Here is a 23819-nt window from a genome sequence, read left to right on the forward strand (position 1 = left end):
TCGAGAGATGTGACTGGACCTGCGAATCCTGCATTTCTTTTCCCGGACCTTGTTGACTTTGGCTGCGCGTCAGGGTTCTGATGTCTGCTCGACACTGGGAGTGCTTCCTTCTCATTCTCACACATATTTGGATGGGGAATGCACATTGGCAAAGTAACAAAATTTAGATCTACAGTGGAAAAAACACAGATATTTTGCAAGAAAAGGACATTGGCCAGAACTCTTAATGCAAAGCAACATAGTAATCTTAAAGTTTTATTATGAATATACCTTATTTGAAATGAATAAACACCCTCTTCTTCCCAGGTTTATAAACATTGCTCTTTTTTTCTGTTTATTACAACTATTCAATTACATGATTTTTAACATGACTGATTCTTAAGAATCTGGTTCTACAGTTAAAGCACAATCGAGGGCCTTGCAGAGAAGCCCCTTAAGACTCCCAAAGCTGAGTCTGACGAAGTTTGACTCGCTGGATGCCTCCACCAAGAGCCTGCCGCAAAACCAAAGACAGAGACTGATTGGTTTGAGTAAGCCAATCATCTTCCAGCATGAAAACAAAGAATCAAACTCAAAAACGCACACTGAGCAATTCTCAAGATTCCAGAAAGAAAAAAGACCAACCCACATGACCCATACAGAGAGCACCAACAGAATCAGAAACACTTCATATCACATCGAGTCTTTATTATTCCTGAGGTGACAGCATCTGATTTTAGCACTTAAGAGAAGAATGAGACATCTTGAGAAGCATTACGCTCGTGTTTTCTCAGCATTTGGTTTGATTCCTTTTCAATTGTTTCATATGTATGTGTTTCTCTGCTAAAAATGACATGAATGACCATGCCAGCTATTTTAGCTTACCAGCTACTGCTCATGTATACTTCAATACTACTAAACTACTACCACTACTGATAGTTTCCCATTCCTTTAATAATTTAATTAACTTTTATTTCTCATCCAGGTAGTAAATGGTTTCTATTTCTTTCTGTGGAATATAATATCAAATAAGGAAATTTTCTCAGGCTGTGTATCTCGCACCAAAGTAAGGATAAAATCCAACTTAATCTTTGTGATAAGGTTGTTTAAACACAAGTCGATGGTTGCCTGGAACATTACTCTTGCTCTAAATAATATTTGATGATGAAATTCAACCAAAGAAGTCTCAAAGGTCTGTTATTATCAAACTGAAGACAAACATAAATAAATAAGGAGATTCCTGGAAAGCAGGGATAAGATCAGTATCCAAAACCACATTAGCTGCTCTAACAGCCCTTTCCAAGAGAATCCAAGAGAGCTGGTGCCATTACCTGATTTGAAAACGTTTTTCTTTTTTCATTTCTACCATCAATAAATCAGAACCAACTTCCATCCAACAAGTTGCTGGTCTCAGAGTTGGGATCCTTTACGACAGTTGCTAACAGAGGGGCAACTACATAAGAGTAAAGAAAGCTGCAACAGACTTCTCTGTGAAAGGTCAAGCCCGCTTTTCATTATAATGATGTTAAATTAAAATTCAGGCTATTTCTAAAAAGGCAACAAGGCATAACTGACAACAACCATGCCTGTGTCTATACAGCCCTGATGTAAAGACAGTATATGAGATAGAGGTTGAGCTATCTGCTAATGTCAGCATATAACATGCTCACAACACAGCCACTTCACAAAAGACCAATGGTGCCATTTCTAGAAATCATGGACATGTGTCATATCTGTGTTTCTCTCCAGAGCCCAGCTCAAAACACAAAGAACATTTGAACGGCTGTAGAGCAAGTCATGTTCTTTTCCTAACACTATCCAAGGGTTTTTGGTGCTTTAAGCTAATCAAACAGAGAGTTAGAATAAAAGAAATGGACCAAGGATGCATCCTTGGTAGGATGGGATCTTCCAAGTTGTGTCCTTCTTAGGCGAGGAAAGAGTCCCTCCTTGAGTTTATGAAAACTCATAATGCGACAGTCCTAACAATTGTGAAAATCTCACATTGGTGCTCCCACGGTAAAGTACTCCCTATGAGAGCTAATGAATAGGTTGTAGGTGATAGCTGGCAACCCAACAGCCATTTGTACAGACAGTTTATACTTCTTTGTTGTTTGATGAATCCCATACTTGTCAGGGGACAACGAATATGGTGGAAACAAACAAACAAAAAATGTAGATGCATATTGCACCACTCTCAGTACATGTTCTGTCTGCACCATCTTAAAGGGATTTAAGGATTATGGGGATATAGAGAAGTATCCTTAGACTTTCACTGCAAGTCCTTTAAAGGATCCTTGACGTTTGAAATTTCCTTCAGTGATATTTAATGACATGGCATCCTTGAAACGTAACCATTAAGGTTCCTTCCCAGACTTTGAGAAGCACCCATGGTCTCACATAGGACTGACTGGAGCCAGAGTGTCCAAGATGAAACAAAGTGGAAAAACAATGACCTCTCACTGGACAGGTTTGCTGGATCAAGATTGGCTAACTAAAAGTGTGTGCTTGTGCACAAAGCCGCACAAGTTTCAAGGTAAAATAACATTTGAAGTTTCATGAAACTTCCTTACTATGGGTTGCACAATGATAAGGCTAACATGCCAATGTTAGCAGGCATAAAGTTTACCACATTCACCGAGGCAGTTTAGTGTGTTAATAAAGTAATATTTGGTAAATAAGATTAAGAAAGGAAGTTAATAGGATGCATCCTCTCGTGACCATTTCCCCCTTTAAGAAAGTTTAGCTGGTAACCTTCTGATAGTTGTCTCTTGGGACCAAAGTTCTAGTCTTCAGTAAAGATTGCTGAAACACTACAGCATACCTTGAAAACAATAGTCAGTGATGTGAAGTATACATGATTTGCAGTAAATAGGCTAAATCTCTGGTATGGTGTCTAAATAACAGTTAATCACACATGGCTTGAACCAATTAGACTGAGTGGTGCACTCAAACATTGCGCTCATCAGGTTCCCTTTTTTGCAGCTGAGCCAAATGCTGTCTCCTCAAGAGGATGGCAGTATTAGCTGTTCATACCTTATTATAATGTGAACAAATGCGTAACACCCAGGATAGTACGTTTCCCAACATTACACACAAAAGCAGGAGCACACTGGATATTTATCAGCCATTACCATGCAGCACAGGGAAACAATTTAAGAGAATTACGTCGTGCCTCAGTAACATTGCATAAATGTTATATTACGATAATTGCTTTCTCCACAAGAGAATAAGAGTCCAACTGTATATGGCACTTCTTGAGTAAATGAGGAGCATAAATACTGTTGTTAGTTTCACCACATTGTTTTTGTTAGAAGGTTCTTTAAAGATACAGAAAAACCTTGAGTAAAAAGTGCACCTCAAGACCACTTGGGAATTACTAATGAAGGTAGTCCTGTTTTCCTGATGGTGGTGGAGCTTTTCCAAGAGGGAAACCTGACAAGCTAGCGTTCATTGATCTGGCTTGCAGGAATGCTTCCTACATAAAACTTGAGATTATTTGGTATGATGTAATCAACTGGCTGAAAGTAGAATTTCAAGGAGGGAGGAGGTTAGTTATAATGTGACACACATAGCTTGAATGTGTAGTTTCCCCTTCCCCACAGTAATATCGTTTTCCACAAACATCCATCAGTCTTAACAGAACATACACTTACATGTTGAAAAAGATGCACTCCCTGGCTTTCTTTTAGAGAAACAAAAAAAAAATCCTCAGTGTTGATGTTTTAAACATTGATTTAAGTGATCAACAAGTGGCAATGTAACTTGAATTGGAAGCATATTTAGTGATTTAGAGGCACCATCAGACTCTAAAACCATTGAGTGTATCCCTAAATTATCACCAAACAAGTCACATGATGGTTGCTGCCCCCGCACATCTCTATCTCCCTATGAGCCTACACATGAAGCTTTTAAACTTGTAATTAGTTTGACACAGGAATCAACAAATTCCTAAATAAATGCCAAACAGTGCACTTTAAGCATTAACAGCAGTGGCAAAAACCAACAAGTGCAGCTGGTTTAAGTAAAGACGACATTTTCTTCTCAAGGATTTAAAGCTTGTGTTTCAAATAATGACTGCCAAGATTTCTCCCTGTCACATGATTATCTTCTTTACTGAATTATATCCAACAAATCCTCTTGAATATGAAAATACATAAAACACAAGGCATTTCCCACATGTCAAAACTTGTGGGAATCTCAAACCATTAGAGGGTTTTCATTCTTTGACACTGACTTTTTGGGTTTCATTCTGTTCTGACAAAAAAAGGTCATTCAACAGTACTTCACTAAAACACTCGAGAGTAGTATCAGCACACTTTCCTCAGTAGATATGTTTTATATATATAATGCAGGAGAAAGGCACACAAATGAAACATGATTAACAGGAGAAGATGAAGAAAAGATAGACTTTTGATGTAGAAAATTAAATAGGGAAGTCAGAAGTAAAAAAATATGCAAATAATTTAAACTCTATATTCAATCAATTTCATCCACCACCTGCTGCATTTCTGTGAAATATGAACTGAAAGGTTTTCTCATTCTTCATATATGCACTGCTCAACATATTGGGAACTTGTTGTATTTTTCATGTCATAAACATCCAATTGCTTCTAAAGAGCGATATGTCTGCACTGCAGGCAGGTCAGTCAAGCAAATGGACTCATCACACATAAATTTCTGTTGCCTTAATAGACGTGCAAGTTACCCATGTCCTGTGCACTAACTTACACCTGTAACGTCATGAGCGTAAACCTTTGAACTGAGCGCTGATATCAAGCGGGAGGGTCCCTCTTAACGATCCGGAAAAATATTATTTCTTCAATTTTCATCCATCAGAACACTGGTAGATTTTCCACTTTGTTCTCCTCAAAAGGCTGCTGCTTTTTTGGGTATTGTTTTTTTAATTTCTTTTTCTTTACAGGGTAGGGATTTAGCTTGGATTTGTGGCTGTAGTGACAAACTCCAGTCACAACATCGATTTTCTGAAGTAAGCAAATGCTGTAATTTCTATCACAGAAGCATGTCTGTTTTTAACGCAGTGAAGGGCCTAAAGATGAGAGTCCTTTAAAATGATCATTTTAGCCTTGTCTTTGGATATTTGATCAAATCCCCCATTTTCTGTGCGATTTACAGTTGAAAAATGCTAATCCTTCCCCATGCAATCTTTCACAGAGTCACAAGCTAATCTCCATTTTTACTCATGAAGACTCAGCCTCTCTGTCCCAAATGAATCCAATTGCTAGTGAGAGGAAATTGAAATAGACTAACATTTCAACAACTAATTTTCAGTGATTTGCAAACCATAATAATCTATTCTCCATTACAACTTTGTCCCAATGTTTTTGGAATCAACACTACAATCTGTAAAAGGGAAACAGACTTCAGACATCGAGTCTGTTCTTAAGTGAGGAGACCAAACCGTAAAGGCAAATAATAGCTCTAACAGTTGTCATTTAATTTAAAAAGTGACAGCAATGGTTACAAAGGTTTTCCTTCCAGATCAAATTTCGACCAAAATGTCAAATAAAAATTCTCCAACAACCCTCATTCAAAATTTTGCACGGTGGCAATAAAACAGTAAAATGCTGTCCTGACACTTCATTAAACAAACCAATAAATAGTTAAATATTAGGGCTTTTTTTTATGTAACAGCTAAAGTACAGTCTACAGAGTTAATTTGCTTTGCATAGTCCACATGGCACAAGAGATTTTATCCACTGAGCGCACGTAGGACACCAGCTAGTCTTCTACTGATTGGCTAATAAGAGCGCTATGGCAACAGAGTTTTCAGTGGAGCAATCCCAAATAAAGGCAGAAAATCCAAAACACATTAAGCACTCGTGTTCAGAGCTAATTCTGATCGGCTAATCAGCTTCAAGGTTAAAATTCATATATCTAAAACAAGTGCTCTGTGGCAGTAGAAGGGTTGGCTTTTGTGCATAAAAATGAACAATGACCATGATTTCCACACTGCAAATAGGGTATCTACATGAAAGAACATCAGACTGAAGAGAAGACGATGCCTTCAGAGACACAGTGTGAGAACGTTTGGGGTAGAGTTATCTAAAATCAGACAAAAACAATATTATAATGATTAGGAACCCCACTGAGGCAAATGAAGGGCAAGAGCATGTGAAGTAACAATTTGGCATATTTTACAGAAAAATGTCGCCAAATTTTCAATCAAAAAAAATAAATATCTAATGACCAAGCACAACTAAGCACTGCTATTGATTCCAAATAAAGTCTACTCTGGCAAAGGGCAGCACTGTGTCTGGCAGTGGTAAATAAACTGCTCAAAATCTTCAATAAACAACAAGTCCTCCCATTGTTATTTAAGCCCCTCTGATAATGTAAGGCAGTCCAAACTCTTTGAAACCAATGACATCAAGCTGGATAAAGTTCGAAAGTCGCCAATCAAAATCAGTCTCTGGATTCCTCTAATCTCAGCTGGCGGGGACCTTTGAGGAATTGAGGGATAGTTGTAGAAGTAGGCCTTTCTCAAGACTCAAACCTTTATTTTCTTCCCTTGTAACCCAGTGATATCACGTAGAGAACCCCCATGAAAGTAAACAAATCAAAAGAAAAAAAAATAAAAAGGTAGAATGTGGGGTTCTCAGGTTTTTTTTATCTTTGTTACAAGCGCTTCTGTATCGTAGGTCGTCATTTCAGTGGCAGCGCTGCATGCTGGTAGCCATGTTAGTAATCTGAAGGGAGCAGAGATACGGGGCTGGATTACGTTGTTCTTAGGTCATGATGGGATGGCATGGTGTCTGGAGTCGGTCACAACCCAGAGCAACACCACCTGAAGGCCCACCATTAGCCAAAGAGAGGGACTCAGGCCGGACACACCACCACAGTCAGGGTCCTCCTCCTGGTACCAAGATGGGAGGAAAAGACGTGAAGTTACGGTTTGTCAAAACTGACAAAATAAATACTTTTCAACTGGCCGTCTGCAAAACCCTTCCCTTGAACTGTCGCTGTCCAATCATAGATTAGGGACTGCAATCTGGCTCTCCCAAAGTTAAACCTGTGTTTGTGGTGATTTTGGTATAATCTATACTAAACTTTTAAATATGTTTGGGTTGTGGTGATGTTGTCATTTTCAAGCTTAACAAAAAACCAACAATATGCAAGCAGTAGTTGAAGATACTGAAAGTCCCCCATCGTGCCCAGCTAACTGGTACACCCCTACTTTAAAAGATGCACATCTTCCTTGACACGAACATGAATGTACTTAATCTGACTTTTGAAATGCATCAATGTCACTGCAAAACTGTAGTGTGATTCTGGCCAGTTCAAATTTCCAGTGGCCAGTCAGACTTCTGTGGTGCTTTTGGTTGATCTATTGAAATTAAAGGAAAAAAAAAAACAAGCAAAGGGGTTTCCACAGATGGGAAGCTACCAAAAAATATTTTAATGGTACAATTTTCTTGAATTTGAGATTACACAGTATGTAATTTCTCTCATAAGCCGCTTTCGGACAGACCGTTCTAAGAACGCAGTTATCAGAACTGTCCTACTCGAATTTCGTTCTGAGAACTGTCCTTCCCCAGCGGAACTGTTTCAGTCTGCATTCGCACATGAGTCGGGACTGATGCGCTGCGCGCAGCCGTCTGCGTGACGTGTTAGCCGTTTAGCGCCACATTCAACAACAAAACAAAACAAAACAAAGCAAAACCCGGTAAAAATAAGGAGAGAAGAAAAACACAACAAAGAAGCTAATATGGAGAGCTAGGAGGCCACCGTGTTCATGGTCTGCATGATGGTGATATTAATCATGGACGATCACATCAGGCGTCTAATATCGAGGCTGGAAGAGCACACAGAGAGAGTCAGGAGATACTTTTTCATTTCATGAAGGAAGAAAGGAGAGCAGAGCACCGCAGACAAAGGAGACAAAATGTAAGTTTAATTTATTAAACACCCGCAGGTTGTGTCCGTGTCCTATGAGGAAACATTTCAGCCGTGACAGCATGACATGGGGCGTAGCTACCGACCACCAAACACCTCCGTCAGATGCGTTCTATAGAACCATGAAAAGACCCGACCTCGGAGAAGGAGCTAAATAGTTATAGGAACTGAGGGAGATAGCCCCGAGTTCCTGTATGTCCGAACACGGGAGAAAACGGCCCCGTGGCTTAAAAGGTTATTAGAACTGCCAAAGGTTCCTACAGTCCGAAAGCGGCTATAAGCGAACATGAAAGGATGAAGGGAAATCTTCTCTTCTGCACTGTGGAAGTCTAAAGCTTCACAGATATCATTAACTAAAGGGCTAAGGCTTAGAAAACGACCAATTGGAACTATGCAGCGATCAAACATGCGGTTAGAGAATATAAAACAGTTTCAAAATGACTTTTTTATATTTGAGCAGAAAACTATGAGCCATTATGTATGATCAAAATTGACCTTATGCTTTACGTATGCTTGGCATGTGGAAAAATAATGTCTTGCTTTTTTTTTTTTTTTTCGGGCAAAGAGAAACCATTGAGAAACATTAAAAGAGGCAAATGAAAATCTGGATGTAAATGAGAGGTGAGTGATTTGTTTTTGCTTGTGTCTGCATACATCAGTAGTCACTAGAGACACTAGAGCCTCTCTAGCTGGAGAGGGATAATGATCGATGGGGAAAGATACAAAGAGCATGGCTTGAAGTTCAAAGTCAGGTAGGATGGAGAAAATGTTGATGAAAGACAGACAGAGACAGGGAGGTGAAGTCAGACAGTGGGATAATATGAAAGTGACGGGTGATGAGGAAAAGTGTGGGAAAACAAAGGAAAAAGACATGAAGTAATGGAAGAAGGATATTTAACATTAAGAGGAAATAAGGTGAAGACAACAAACTTATAGAAGCAACAAGCCAAATACAGTTAGATTGAGTGTAAGATAATAAGAAAATGTTAATGAGAGACAGAGAGCTAGCGTTATGGGACTGACCCGAGACAGCACATGAACAGTGGCAGCAGTAACATGAGTAGAGAGGAAGCCAATGGGGAGCCTGCGCTCCTTCGGCACAGGGCCTCATCCTAACCATCAACAGCCAATCACAAAGCAGGAAATAGAGAAAACAGAGAAAGTAAATCATGCAGCCAAAGATCCATACAGTTAATAGGTTAGAAATCAAAAAGACGCAGAGAAATTAGCTCAAGTGGACAAATAGTGGTACAATACAGATGTATTCGCTTGAGAGACAAAAAGAGTTAGTATGTGGGTGGCTGTTTGCATGTGAGATAGACAGAGCAGGCATAGGAGTTCATTTCTGAGACTGACAAACTCTGACATTGGAAAAAGACTATAGAATAAAAACAAACACATTTTTCAAGCAGTGAGGATTCACACGCAAAGATCCTGCGCTGCTCCTAAAGCTGTTTGTTTAGCTTAGTTATTCATAAGTCGAGGAACAACCGACTGTTTATCTTTGCATGGGAAACCTACGCACAGACAGCTTTTGAGCGAAAAGAAAAAGAAGCGACATGCACCATGTAAATATATTAGTGATGGGAAGGTACCGTGTGTGGGATTTCCTCGCTGATATTGTGTTCACATCAGGAGAGCAGTTTAAGGATTTTGGCCTTTGGCCAGTACCAAAAGTGTTTCTAAACTAAAGTGAAATCCTGGTCTCTGTTTTATTGCTCTGTAATATGTTGCAGTTGCTACCTCTTGTTTTACAGGTCAAAACGTCTAAGCAGAACAAAATGTTACATCTGAAGTATTAACATATGTATAAAAATGCTTTTGAGACAAGCGCTGTTTTACAGGAACTATAATTTATTTCACAACAACGTAACCCATTTCCATGTCTTCTGTCTTCATTTTCGATATGTTTGCCCAGCTTCATTAATATCGTTGAAAAGTCATTGGTTGATATAGATCAGGTCTGTTAGAGGCTGCTCTTTTAATACCCTTGTCTCAACAGCGGACAGAGTGATCGTGTGGAATGTGAATATGGTAAACTCCAGAGATACCCGCAGAGAAATATCACCTGAATCTGCACTTTCACTCAGCTCCATGGCAAGTCCCAGCGTCTTTCAACAGCCTGCGAATTACTGTCTTGGTATACCTTAACTGCTCTCATCTGTTCTGTTCCCAATAGCATCGGCTAACTGTTTTCAGTGGAAAAGCTCCTGTAAACCCATTGTTTATTGACTACTCCCGTTCCAACAGTTTTGAAATATGTTACTTGCATAAAATGGAAAAACAACATCCATAAAGATAACATTTCTAAGAATTTTTATTTTTTTTTTATTTTTATTTTTTTTTAAATATAGGTTGTTGGAAATCCTACACAGAGTTACTTACTCAGGGAAAAAAAATGTGTATTTTAACATGATTCTCAATTAGAGCTAATAGGTGTCTGATGTAATCGACTTACGTGTTCATTATTATCAAAACAAACTGCTGGCCCTTTCCTGTAGCGAGGACTGAGAGCCATAACACACGGATCAGGCCCATCAGCTGCAAGAGTCAAGTCAGGAGAAAGACACAGCTTGAGAGTGATTTTGCATCAGTTGAAACCGCAACAAAAATAATAAAACTAAACTCTGATTAAACATTATCTTGATATCTAAAGGGAATCCTTACTAATAAAACAGATCAAGTGTTTAAGTGCAGAAAGCAATAATCATTTAAATGTTCTGCTTTCGGATCTTGAGCTTATTGCTCAACGATGTGGCAGTCATTTTTGAACACTTTTTCCTCCAAGAAGCATCATCTATAATTGAGCGCAGCCCTGTGTGTTTGAAAGTCACATCATAGATTTGTTTGTGTGCTATTCAACAGACTGATCCCACACAACCATGTGCTCCACAGGCACAGACAGAGACCCAGTGCAGGCAAGCATGAACTCCGAGCCAATGTGTGAAAGTCAGTCTCCTTTTTATGGATGCATATGAGGGAAATAAAGACTTTAGTCTTATTAGTGATTTTTTAAAGAATCTGCTCATGGCTACATGTCATAATTAGTGTCCATCAATGGTTATCTTGTCAGAAGCTCCAATGTTTGTAACATCTGTTAACTGAATGAAATGCATGTATTCTCTGCCAGATAAGGTTTTGGTAAAAGGATACATTGATGTTCATCCTGTATTAATGGGCTTGAGGCAGAACACGCGCAGAGGAATTTCGTATCAGTAATGATAAAGACCAGGTTCGTCTTGGGCAGTTTTTCAGCATAGTAGCTCCTGGAAAAGAGCAGACACACAAGAGACTTCAGAGAGGTTTGTTGACGCATGGGCTGCAGTCCAGGAAAGATAGAATTTCACTAAAACATGCTCACAAGAGATGCAGGAAGTTGAATATTTAACCAGAAAGAACAGACAAGAGGATACAGAGATTCTGGTTTGTGCTGCTTTAATATCTTTTTTGTCTAAAAGGTTTCTTAAGCACACAATACGTATTTCCCATGCATGACTAACTTCAGAAGCATTTTAGAAATGAATAAAACCACAACTTGCAAACACATTGCAGACAGTTAAGCCAAGCTACTTAATTTCTTTTATTCCTAAGGGACACAAAGCTGCCTTGCCACCCCACTGTCCTCCAAGAACTTAATTGAAACCCACATGTCGCTGGTGCACAAAGTATTATTTTTTTCTTTCTTTTTTTTTTTTAAATGGGGGTCGTTAAAAAGAAACGTGTGTGAGGCTAATGTGCAGGAATGCTGCTTGGCATGCGGACAGCCACTCCATTAGCCAACACGAGGGGGGCTTTAAAAACGGTACGTAAACTCATATACACACACACACACACACACACACACACACACACACACACACACACACACACACACACACACAAACGCATGCCCACATCACACACCTGGACATGCCGAGATAGTGGTGCATGACAGTGACTCGACTTAGCCTTCATGGCATTTGAATTTTTACAACCCCCTATTAGTGCTATTGCTGCTGACTTCAGTTTTATCTCATTGATGCAAAATTAGCACCGAAACTTACAGGTTAACTAGAAAGATGCCATTTTCAATCTCAACTGTAGGTGTCTTGCAGGATACTTTTACCTGGAGCAGTTGTCACAGCCGACTGAGCCTTCAAAAGACGAGGCATTAGTCTCAAAGAAGAACTGAGTTTGTTCTGTGATGCACGGCTCCTTATTCCCTGAAACTGACACTTGCTCTTCCATTTCAGCTGTACAAAGAGATAAAATCACATTCAGCTCAATCCTTACTAGCACATGCACACATCATCCTTATCAAACATTTGCCCATGTATACATCCAAAAACACAAGTAAATATTCATTACTAACTCAATTTAAAGCTGTTTTAGTCTTTTAACGCTAACCAGCTGCAATACAGAGGCTAAGCTTTTGTGAACATTTTAGAAAACTTATGTATTTCCAGTGAAATATACCCTGAAACCTAATCACATGGTCACAAAACTCTTCTAAGTTTATAAACAGAATATGCAAGGTTTTTATTTGAGGCTATTGGTCCAATTTCATATACCCGTTATTGGCAAATGTATGTAAACCTCTAGGATTTGCAATTAGCTTGGAGGTGTAATGAGATTCAGGTGTTTTCAGTCAATGGAATGACAATTAGGTGTGAGTGGACACCCTGTTTTATGTAAAGACCGGGAATATATCAAAGTCAGATTTTCACATTACATGACATTTCTGAAGACGTCAGAAAGAGTTGTTCATGCTCATTAAGCTATGCAGGACTACAAAACCATTTCTAAAGAGCATGCATTTTTATCAATCCACAGTCATATAGACTGTGTACAAATGGAGGAAATGCAAGACCCTTCGCAGCAGTGGTTGACAAACAAAGATAAATCCAGGAGCAATAAGTCTAATAGGTCAGAGAGAAACCCAACTTAACTTCTTAGCACTTAAATTTGAAGTCCAACATCCGTAGAACAGGGAAAAATAATGCCATGGCATGGTTGCAAGAAGAAAACTCCTTCTCTCCAAAAATAACATTATTCGGTTTGGATAGAAACTTTTTAGTTTAAGTTTAAAGAAAAGGAAGGTACCTCATTATGGGAAAATATGGTGGCATCTTCATGGCTTGGAACAAATTAGTACCATCTGTGCCAGACCAACTTGATGTAATTGATGGAACAGAGAATTTCTGAATTACACCAGTGACTTTGAGAGAAAAATGTCTGAGCTTTCTGAATCCCAACAAAAAGTGAGTCATGTAAGCCTACAAATTTATAACTGGCTCTACCAAATAATTGTCAAAGAGGAATTAAGTTATAGTATGACTTTGGAATGGCCAAATCCGAGTTCTGACCGTGGTCCATATGAAATGCTGTGGAACAACCTGAAGAGAGCACTGAAACCCACCAACATCCCAGGGCTACGGAATGAGCTTAATTTCCTCTGGGCTCATATTCAGGACCAACTAACCTGTAGCATTTAATAGTGCACAAGGAAGACACACCAGACAAAGAAAGCAGAGTTTCCTATTTGGTATGATCTGGTTTCCAGTTTCAAGGTATACTGCAATTTTAAAATCACAGTTTAAAAACCACAAAAGTGTTCCATTATACTGTTCCATGCATGGATTGGCTATCAAGGGAGGCAATACTTTAAATTTGATTTCACATCTGTGGGAGAACAACCCTTCACTCTTTGCCAAGTTAAAAAAAAATTCTATTTTGCAATCAGCTGCGAGAGTTGTCTAATATTGGTAAAATAAATAGTATAGACTTACCTAAGCAAATAACATGGATAATTGGCCAGCTAACATTCTAACATTACCACTAAGAAAGCAAAGATGTACTAGTTATCTGCTAATTGAATGCTTTAATGATATGATTGAATTTAAAATAAAATACAGCAAACACTGTGAAACTGGGAGATTTTTGCTTATTGTACTGTCAGATTATCATACCTGCCCATGCATAATTGCCATTCTTTTTACATTCTTTGCCATAAGTAAATGAACATTCACAATGCTTTAGTGTTTTTGTTTAATTGGCCTTTAATTGGCCCTCCACTTTTAAGGTGTGTATGTGATCTTTTAATTCACATTTATGCAGAAATATAAACGTGATTGTTTATTATCTACAAAGATTTTTACTTTTTTTTTATAGCCTTTAATTTAGTATTAGGATTAGCAGAATATTAGCGTTGTTTTGGGGGGAAGAAAAATCAATCAAAAATGACAACAAGAATGGGGGATGTACAATAAAAAGCAATAACCAAAAAAAAAGTACCAAAACAATGCTGAAATCAGTGAAAATGCCATTTTTGAGGCAATCACAACACTGAAAAACAAAAAGAAATGAAAAGAAATATAAAAAAAAGCTTTGTCAGCTGCCACATTTAATTGGAGTGACTGCAGAACACTCAAACACAATTCCTAACATTGCTTTATCAAACCAAAATTACATCCATATGGCAGAACAGGGTTGAATTTAAAAGTGCACATCTTCGCTGCAACTCAAGCCTGCTTTTTGACTTTATTCTGAAGCTGTTGGTGATGTATTTTCTAATACTTCATTTGTGTCCTGAGAAGATATACATAAACATACCACCACGTGGATCTGGTTCACATGCGCAACATCTGAATTCCTGTTCCTTACAAACTCTCTACATATTCCAGCTGTGTAGCAAGTATTGCACGCACAAAAAAAAATCCTTTTTCAATTAACCTAAAAACTGCAATTTAATAATTGTAAGAGAGCCTTTTGAACTGTATAGAGTTTCATAAGTGTGGAAAAGAAGCATTGTTTTCTGTGTGTCAAATTAAAGAGCACTCACCCGCGTCCAGAAAATTGGGGAATGTGATGCTGACCAGCAACTGTTGTACTATTGACCTGAGGGCAGAAAACAAATCCCAAAAGATTTAAATTGTCTGGATTCATTGGAACAAAATGCACAAAATTTTCTGTGTGAATGCAAACCCAAATCAAAACTTGACGAACACCACATGTGACTTAAAGGCTTATTTTAATTAAAAACATACTAATGTAAGCTTTGATACAGTGAAGATAACCATACTGTCAGTGGCCTCAAAATCCACTTTTATTGGACATATTGTAATACAAGCTGTTGATGACATCAAGACAGTGAAACTGAGCATAAATCAAGAGAAGATTTTGTGGAATGTTGTCTGTCTTGGGAACAATTTAGCTATTAAACAGATGCTATACAGTATGTCCATTTGGAGGAACAAATCCTTCCCTGCTTTCCATTAAATACTGGGTTGAAGGATTTACAGTGCTGGCTTTAATAATGCATAAATGTGTTCTTTATCACAAGGGGAAAAAAGTTGGACAACTCTAATGGCAACCATGTTATAAAAGTAAAATGAAAAATAACTCACCAGGCTGCAGCTGTCGCCCACCATCCTATGTTCAGAATATCTGCTATTGTGGGCTGAGAAGGACATACAAAATGAGAAAAAAAATACCAGAGGATCAGAACACCACATCAACAATGAACAGTTTAACAAATCATCTTAAGTTGGCTGAGCCAATCCGAACATCCTGTTTGTGTTTACAGTGGCTGCAGACTGTTGAGTTTTGCCAGGCACAAAGACCAACAGGTCCAGCAAAAGATTTTATTTTCTGCCTTTCTCTGAGGAAATTAGAGCACAATCCTTCTCAACAGATGCGAGGGTAAATATGTAAACAAAGAGCCAGTGAGAAAACAAAGTAGCACAAGGATTGAATAAAATGGCCCAACATGCTGCTTTGATTATGGCTAGCATGCGAGGGCCTTGTTTTGGAGAATCAGCGCTGTTTTTTTTGCTCTTCAGTTGATGGCAGGTTGAGTCATCAAGGAGTTTTAACTAACTGTGTTAGAAGCATCACCGACTGTTGACAGCGTCTTTGATCAGAGGATAACAGCATCTTTCATCTCACCTTGGTCACTCGAGCGTGTTGCACACATTCACGTTTAAGTGGTGAAATTATGTGGTTTTATTTGTCAGTGAGAGGAATTCTTATTTTCTTAGGTATAAGTTTATCATCATTACCTGTTATCTAAGCCTTTCAGCTTTAAGAGGTAATTTGACTGGTATCACAGACAATCTGCATCATTTCTCTCAAGTGATGAAAAACAGTGCCATTTTCTACATCACTCAGTGTGTTACTTAAGCACATTAGACCACCTAATCCTGTTACTGTTACTGCAACTCCCACTCTAACGCTTTCACCATACCCTCTGCTTCCCCTCTCATCTGCTCTCTCCAGATTTATGGCTCCCTGGCAAGTCACAGTCAGTGTGTGTGACCATTTGGAAGTGTGTGAGCAAGCAGGTATGAGCATGGACGGCTGCACTTGTATTCATCCCTTTGCTCATGTGGGGGAATGAGTAAAAGTATTTGTATGGATATGGAAAGGTGTGAACATGGCTCTCCCTGTATGTGTGTGTGCGTATGGTCTCTGGCTTATGTAACTCACCACGTAGACAGATCGTGGGCCTGCAGCCATCTTGTTCTCTGGCTTGGGGTAACAGAGCGACTGGTAGTCATAAGTGCTCTTGGAGGTGAACAGGGACGCGTTGACCAAGGCTCTCATGAGTAATGGGTCAATAACTCCGAAGAAACGCCCAATCTGATGTAAGGAGAGAGAAGGAGCAAAAAAAAAAAAACAAATAAAAAAAACAACTTCCTTCACTTGACTTTTGAAACAGCCTTTAGGGTTCATGACATCGATTTTAAAAAGCAGAAACAAGATCCAAACAAGAACTGAGACTTGAAGACTGTGTAAATCTGCTTTGGGGCCCAGAGGCAAAACCTACCAGTTGTGTGTCTGACCTCACAACTTCATAGGGGAAATGATTTCACTAACAAAGCCCCATTGAGAATTTTTTTAGCTCTGTGTATGAGCAAAAATGTCTCGAGTGCACATTGTAGAAGCAAGTAACTCTGTAAATGAGAATTATTGAGGAACCCCAGAGTGCTTAAACCTTTTTATAATTACGCATTATGACAGTTAAGAATGTGTACTGGTTGCACAAAATTTTTACGGTGATGATAGACTTCAGCATAACATGATTAACACAGTCCACCAGGCAGTCATAAATTTCTACATAGAGGAAGTAGTTCGTCCCAGCATCTCAGAGGTGTGACATGACCGTGTGCTTGGAAGTGTTTCAGCACTCGTGTATCCAGGCGGGAGTATGCACATACAGCAAGTCTCTAGTTGCGCATGTGCTATGGTGCATGTGTGTGTACTTTAGGAAATGCAAACTATCCTTTTCCTTCCACTTTGTAAGGTCACTGTTAACAAGCGGCCCTCCACATACCCATTCCTCTTTCTTGCCAAAGGACATATAAATCTTCCAATCTATAATGTAAAAGGAGCCTTCTCCTCTTTCGCTGTGCAGCAACACAAATAATGAATTAACAGTCACAGGCCTGCTGGCTGCAGACTCCCCGAGGGTTTTTGGAGTAAGAAAAGGAATGAGATGGAGGGAGAGAGACATAAAGAGGGAGAGAAACTTTGCTCCTGTAGGTAATATGATTGAGGGCGCACAACCTTTTCCAAACAAGGTTTCTGGGTTTTAGTACTGCTGCCAAACATCAGAGGGCAACTGATTTATCCAGCACACACTCAGCCCTGATTAGGAAGGAGTAGAAGCTGCATGAAAAAACATTTACTCAGATGACATCAGGGGCCCGCTATAAGCATTAAACATAGAACAACAAGGGGAAGAGGTGTGTATGTTTTCAGCCTTTGGGTGTGTGAGTGTAGGAAATAGGAAATGCTGGGTCAAATTGCATTGAAGAGGTTTCATTAGTTTTATTTTTGTTCGTACTGTTAATAGCAAATTGATTGTAAACAGAGATTTAAAACATATTTTACTGATTAAAATCAAGATACAATGCCTAATCATTTCGGGCGAGCAGAGTGCTGTTTTTGATATGAGGAATACAGAGGAGGTGTAAACACTGCAACAATAGGGTAATGCAACAGATTTCCAAGCAGAATGTCACATCATAACAAGGCAATTCTACACACACTGAACGGTCAAAATCTTTCATGTACAAATTAACTTCCTCTTCTTTTTTGCACAATATTATCCATGCATGGTTTTTGTATGAATTGTTGAGGAGGGAAGGACAACCACATTCATGCCTCAAAAGTCTTGCTCTAAACAGTATTGACCAGTGTCTCAGGAAAGTTTGCAAATGTGCAGAGTCACAGAAGGGCGGTTGAGAGTGGTGGAAAAACTGCATCGGACCGTTTATGCATTTGAAAATATGACAGTGGGGCAGGCCTGAGCTTCTTATGTTTTTAGCAAGAAAGCATTTAAAAATTTGTCTACTTTCTTTGTAAAGTGCCGTGGGATAGACATGAAGCACTTTATGAATAAACTGAATTGAATGCGCCCACTAGACCTTACCAATCTAACGGAGCTACTCCAGAGGGAGACTTCTACCCTCGCTTCTCTTAATCAGAAAATATTTATACATTCAGAAGCAACCCCCCACATATTCAAAGGGGATTTTGATGTGTGTATATGTACTTTTTAACACGCATTGCTATAACCCCCCCCCCCCATTTTTAAAAATATTTTTTCTATAATTCCTAAAGAAAGTAATAATCTGTTTTTGGTTAATAAGACATGGCAGAATAAATTAAAGAATCATTTTACTCCATACACCATGAGTGAATACTTGATCAAACAGAAGTTATGACTAAGAATATTAACATTAATAAGGATCCTAAAATTTAAGAAGCCCCAGTGGTATTTTCTTTATTTTTTCTTTAAACTTAGATCATTGTTTTCTTTATTATTTTGTTTCGTGAATGACAACAAGCACATACTGGATTCGAACCTGTTGGGTGAACAGTTGGATTTTAATAAGCTGTACAAGTGAATGTGTGCATGCATGGTGGTCGGTCTGTGTGTGTAAGCCATGATGGGTGTGTTACCCATCTCTTGCCCTGTGTCAGACAGGCAACAGACCGACAAAAGAGACTGCAGTCTGGCTAATGGATGTATGGGTGGATAAAATGGGTGGATGTATGGGTGGCCCACCTGACTCATGTATTCATCTCGATTGGACATCACCAGGAATCCTCCGTCATCCAGAATGACACAGTCTATGTACTGAAATGACATATAACATTAAAGGGTTTCCATTCTTGTGATTCTTATCTATAAGAATAAGTAAAACAATTAAATGTACAGTTCAACTTCTTACTTCAACAGGCCCACAGCCACAGATCTCACTATTACACTTTAAACACAAAAGAGTAGAGCGATAAAAAGTTAAGACATGGATTAACCTGTGCGCATATGTGTGTCATGCAGATAGCATCTACTCACATTCATCTTGTATGTGATATTAAGGAAGTTCTCCTTCCACGCATTGATGTCCAACTTCACACCGACCACTGGGATAAAACACAAAAGCCAGACATCCTAGATCATGTTGGACCTCAGTGTCAACTTTACACTCTGATCTTTGAAAATGCAAACTTGGCTCAAGATCACAGACGACAAGACAACGTGACGTGTGGTTTGTGTATGTGTGGCTCACATAGAGGGAGAACCAGAAAAACGAGGAGTGGCGGAAAGAAAAGTGACTTTGAGGTTTGAACGCAATGTGAGTGTGTAAATAAGTGTGAGTGTGTTAGGTGTGTGTTTGCAGAGTAGGGTAGGAAACTTGCCAAAATTAGGCTTAAACATGTGAACATTCCTTACCAGCTGGTTTGAGTGTGACATCGTCAATCTTGAGGTTCACCGCTCTACTCACGAGGACAGAGTCTTCACTTGCTGTAAGTGCAAGACATTCTTAATTCAAAGCAAATAAAACCCCTGATAATAAGCACTTGTTAAAAACTACCTTGATCATAAAAGCTGCTGTTCTCTCTCGGTTCTTTCACTTTAGAAAAGGGTGTCGGAGTGAAGATGTACAGATCACTGTCCAGACTTCGCTTATAGAAACTTGACTCATATGTTTCGGCTTCTTCTGTCCAGTCCAGCCCAGCGCTGTTAAATACACAAGTTTTTAACAGCGTTAAAGTCCATTCATCTTTTGTCCATTTCAGTAGAAAGTGTCCACTTGTTATTATTGTTTATGAATATTGCTCTAAAGGTCACTGCATCTTCTTTGCTCAAGACGAACCTGCTCAATCTTATGAACCTTGCTCACATTGTATACTCAGAATCTAAACAAGATCTCAACTTTTAAAAACATTTAAGACATGTAAGATTTAGTGCATTAAAATAAAGAAAGACACAAGTTAACGTTGAGAGGATGGGTGAAGATGAAGAGCATATCCTGGTGGAACATCTGAGCTTATTAGGTCAATGTGTAACTAGTAAGAAAGATAACTGGGTATAAAAAGAGAAACTGAGAGAGGCTGTGCCCTTAAGAAGTAAAGATGGGGAGAAGTTCATCACTTTGTGGAAGACTGAGTGACCAAACAGACTTAGGCCCCATCCACACGTAGCCGGGTATCTGCTAAAACGAATATATTTTTCTACGTTTGGACCTGTCATCCACATGAAAACGCATAAAAACGCATCGTAAACGAATGTTTTTAAAAACTCCGGGCAAAGTGAAGATTTTTGAAAACTCCGTTTATGCAGCTGCGTGTAGACAGAGATAACCGGAGTTTTGCGTTTTCGAACGTCACAATATGCGCCAAAACAACAACAAATCTGCTTTAAAGTCTAAAGTGCGACCTTTGTTTACTGAAGAAGCATGGATGTCTTGAGAACTGTGGTGGTTATTATTGTGCATGCGCTGTTTGCAGCCTTGATTTTACACGCCCAAGTCGTACTCCCAGAGGAATGGCGTGACAATTTCGCATGTCCCGGTCCTCACTGCTGTCGGAATTATTACGTCCTCATATCGAGGGGCAGTCCACTGTCATGCGATCACCTGTCAGTGTGCTCAAAAAAGTTGCGTGCACACTTTATTATTTAGCTGACGAGGGCAGATTGCTTAAAACAGAAAATGCATTTGGGTTGTCAAGACAGGTGAAAACGCAGATGTTCGGTTATGTGTGGAAGGTGTTTTTTTCGAAAACGAGGTAATGTGGATACAAATTATTTTATAAACGGAGGGGGGGAAACATTCGGTTTTAAAAATACCCGGCTACGTGTGTACATAGCCTGAATCTGAAAGCAATGTTTCTCACTGTGACACTGATTTAGAGATTTGAATCAATGAATTAAATCTGAATGGACGAAACAAGGCAGATTGCTTCAATGTCAGTTTCAGTTTCAATATCTATTATGTTGTATTTGTAGTATTTTCTTTCTTTCTATGTAGGTAGTGTATTGAGGAGAATTAAATGTTTTCTTGTTAAAATGCACTGAATGAAAAACGTAGGTAAGGGTGTAAAGATAAGGGCCGTTGGGTCACAATAAAAAATAAAACACTGCATAGAGAGGTTGCACATCTCTTATAATACTAGATTATTATTCTTCATCAGATAATTCCATGATACTACACAAACTCCCCTCTATCAACCTTTGACAAATACCTTTTGGGGTAGACACGTGTTATCCCTCCATCAGTGGCAACAAATCTGGCCACCACGCCGGGCCTGAGAAGAAGAGAAAATAAAGCTATAAAACAAACAAAAATCTGGAATGTGTTTAAAGCACGCTTGACATTTACTCGTGATGCTGAAATGTGAACTAAAAGCATTACCAAACACCAAATAGTGAGGCTTCACTTACTGTACTTCATTCGTTTTCCAGATTTTGATCAAATCTGAGGTGATGCCAGCATCCAGGAGCAGTCTGTTCACCAAATCCACATCACCTAAGCAGCAAAATATAATATCAGCCCCAACATTGTCAAAGCAAGTGATAAAGTACAACATTGTGTGCGCCATGTACATATTAGGTACAGTCTTTCTTTGGATGTAGTAAAACCTTCATGCACTATGATCTTTCCCACATGTCATATTCCATAACATGCTGAGGAAGTATTCATACAGCCTCTTGAGTCTTTTTACAGTCAAATTTGAAAAATTCTGGATCCAAATATTGCAAGAAAAAAATTCTTCTTTTGAGATGAAAAAGACTTTATGGGATTTTTCATGACCTGGCACCTCTTCTGTTGTGTAGTTTTGTGTATAGTCAGGCAGCACCCTTTCTAGGTCTACCAGAATAACCTCCACACAAGACTGTAGCACACCATTTCACCACACTGTATTTGGAAAATCAGTATTCTCAGCAAAAACTACTAATCTTGAGGGGGTGTAACTCTAAAAGCTTTTTTGGAAAAAAGTCTGCGGAATGATTATCAGCTCTACACTCATTGACAAAATGTCCTAATGACTTGCTTTATTCGACAAGCACATTTTCGGTCTATGGTAATGCATGGTATTAAGAGTGGCGATATCTATGTTGAAACCGTTCACTGTCCCTTAAAAATACATAAATCACACTACATTTAAAATGTCACTCCACAGGTATTATTAATTATCAAAAATCTAACAGTCTGAAAAGTCTGTAACCGCAATAACCTGTAATGTGTATAATAAATAGCTTGTGGAGAATCATTAGCCAACACTGATGAGAAAACCATAGAAAAAATAGACAAAGATTCTGAATTAGTTCTCTACCAAGTGTTGGAAATAATCAAGCATTTACATCAGAATTTAGGCATCCAAAGTGAACAAGCCAAGTCAACGTATTGCTAAACTTAAAAACACCTTGCGGTTCAAATGTGAGCAAAGCTGAAGGAAGAAAATTGAAGCAATCTGACGGATAATAATCTTTGTCACAACGGTTATTCTTTGAAGAAAAGATTGCGTCTGAAAATAAGAAACAGACACATTGTTAAAACAAAAAAAATCTCTCTCTCTCTCTCTCTCTCTATATATATATATATATATATATATATATATATATATATATATATATATATATATATATATATATATATATATATATATATATATATATATATATATATATATATATATATATATATCTCAACTATTTTCCGATGCTGTGGAGTAGTTGGTAAGGTGGTATAGGTGTTAAAAATACTTTCACAGACGTCCGACAAGACCACATGAAAAAACGCAACAGGCGATAAAAGCCGCTCGGCCGTTCTTTGCCCGTGCCCGCCTCTTTGAACCCTCTGAAGACCCACTTCAGTCCATTAACATTGAGGCTCGTCGATGCACCCCCACCACCTTCCCCAATCTTTATGACACACCACACACATCAGAGAAAACAGCTGGTGTAACACTTTAGTCCCCTCCTACCTCACCTTCCTTCCCTGTGCAGTGGTTTTCATTAGGGATTCTTTATTGAAGGCAGCCAAGGAATTCCTAATGTACTTCTTCGCCACTGCAGTGGCTTAACCACGTAAAGCGTGTAACGATGCTCGAGTCGCAAGTACTCTACATGGACCATACTTTCTTGGTTCTCTGTGGACTCCATTAAACTAGCAGCTAATAATGGTGAAAGTAATATTTCAGTTGGGTGAACAGTTTTATTGGATTGATCATGTTGAGATGTTTGAAGTTAGTCCTTAAATGCGCACCATCAAATTAAACAATGGAACGCTTTAAAGGAGGCCCTTTCATAAATATCTGGAGACCTTTTGCTTTGCTTGATGCCCTCAACAAATGGATGATTCATATCAATGAGTTTATGCAAGACATGGCAAAGATGTTAATGCTTTGGTCAGATGTCAGGGAGAAGGTCCACTGGCCCCAGATTTGCGTTTTATTGCTCCACTTGTGCTCTTAGCTTGACGTGTCCTGCTCTTTCTCACAAACACACAGTAATTGGATGAGGTCGAGCGGCTATAGGTGGGGTGTGGAAGGCATATTGCTGGTGAATACTGTGTGTGAGAGCGAGTGTGTGTCACATCTAAGCCGATGTGCTTCACACATGTGCAGCCAGGCATGTGATGGTCAGACTTTTA

General features: G+C 38.9%; 1 protein-coding gene across 1 annotated transcript in view; it reads right to left on the reverse strand.

Moving 5' to 3' along the window:
• Nucleotides 1–221: 221 nt before the first annotated feature.
• Nucleotides 222–23819, reverse strand: part of cacna2d1a (calcium channel, voltage-dependent, alpha 2/delta subunit 1a) — a 107131-nt gene continuing 83533 nt past the window's right edge. Inside the window, exons 25-38 of the mRNA XM_075471706.1 lie at nt 21608–21692; nt 21409–21471; nt 19758–19903; nt 19616–19687; nt 19238–19305; nt 19113–19148; nt 18947–19018; nt 16360–16512; nt 15279–15331; nt 14714–14769; nt 11999–12125; nt 11047–11159; nt 10352–10434; nt 222–6853 (exon numbers count right to left, since the gene is read on the reverse strand). Coding sequence (XP_075327821.1) covers nt 6731–6853; nt 10352–10434; nt 11047–11159; nt 11999–12125; nt 14714–14769; nt 15279–15331; nt 16360–16512; nt 18947–19018; nt 19113–19148; nt 19238–19305; nt 19616–19687; nt 19758–19903; nt 21409–21471; nt 21608–21692 — 1250 coding nt within the window. The 3' untranslated portion in view covers nt 222–6730. The remainder of the gene's footprint in view (nt 6854–10351; nt 10435–11046; nt 11160–11998; nt 12126–14713; nt 14770–15278; nt 15332–16359; nt 16513–18946; nt 19019–19112; nt 19149–19237; nt 19306–19615; nt 19688–19757; nt 19904–21408; nt 21472–21607; nt 21693–23819) is intronic.

The sequence above is a fragment of the Odontesthes bonariensis genome, chromosome 8 (genome assembly GCF_027942865.1).
Source record: "Odontesthes bonariensis isolate fOdoBon6 chromosome 8, fOdoBon6.hap1, whole genome shotgun sequence".
In the NCBI taxonomy this organism is placed as follows: Eukaryota; Metazoa; Chordata; class Actinopteri; order Atheriniformes; family Atherinopsidae; genus Odontesthes; species Odontesthes bonariensis.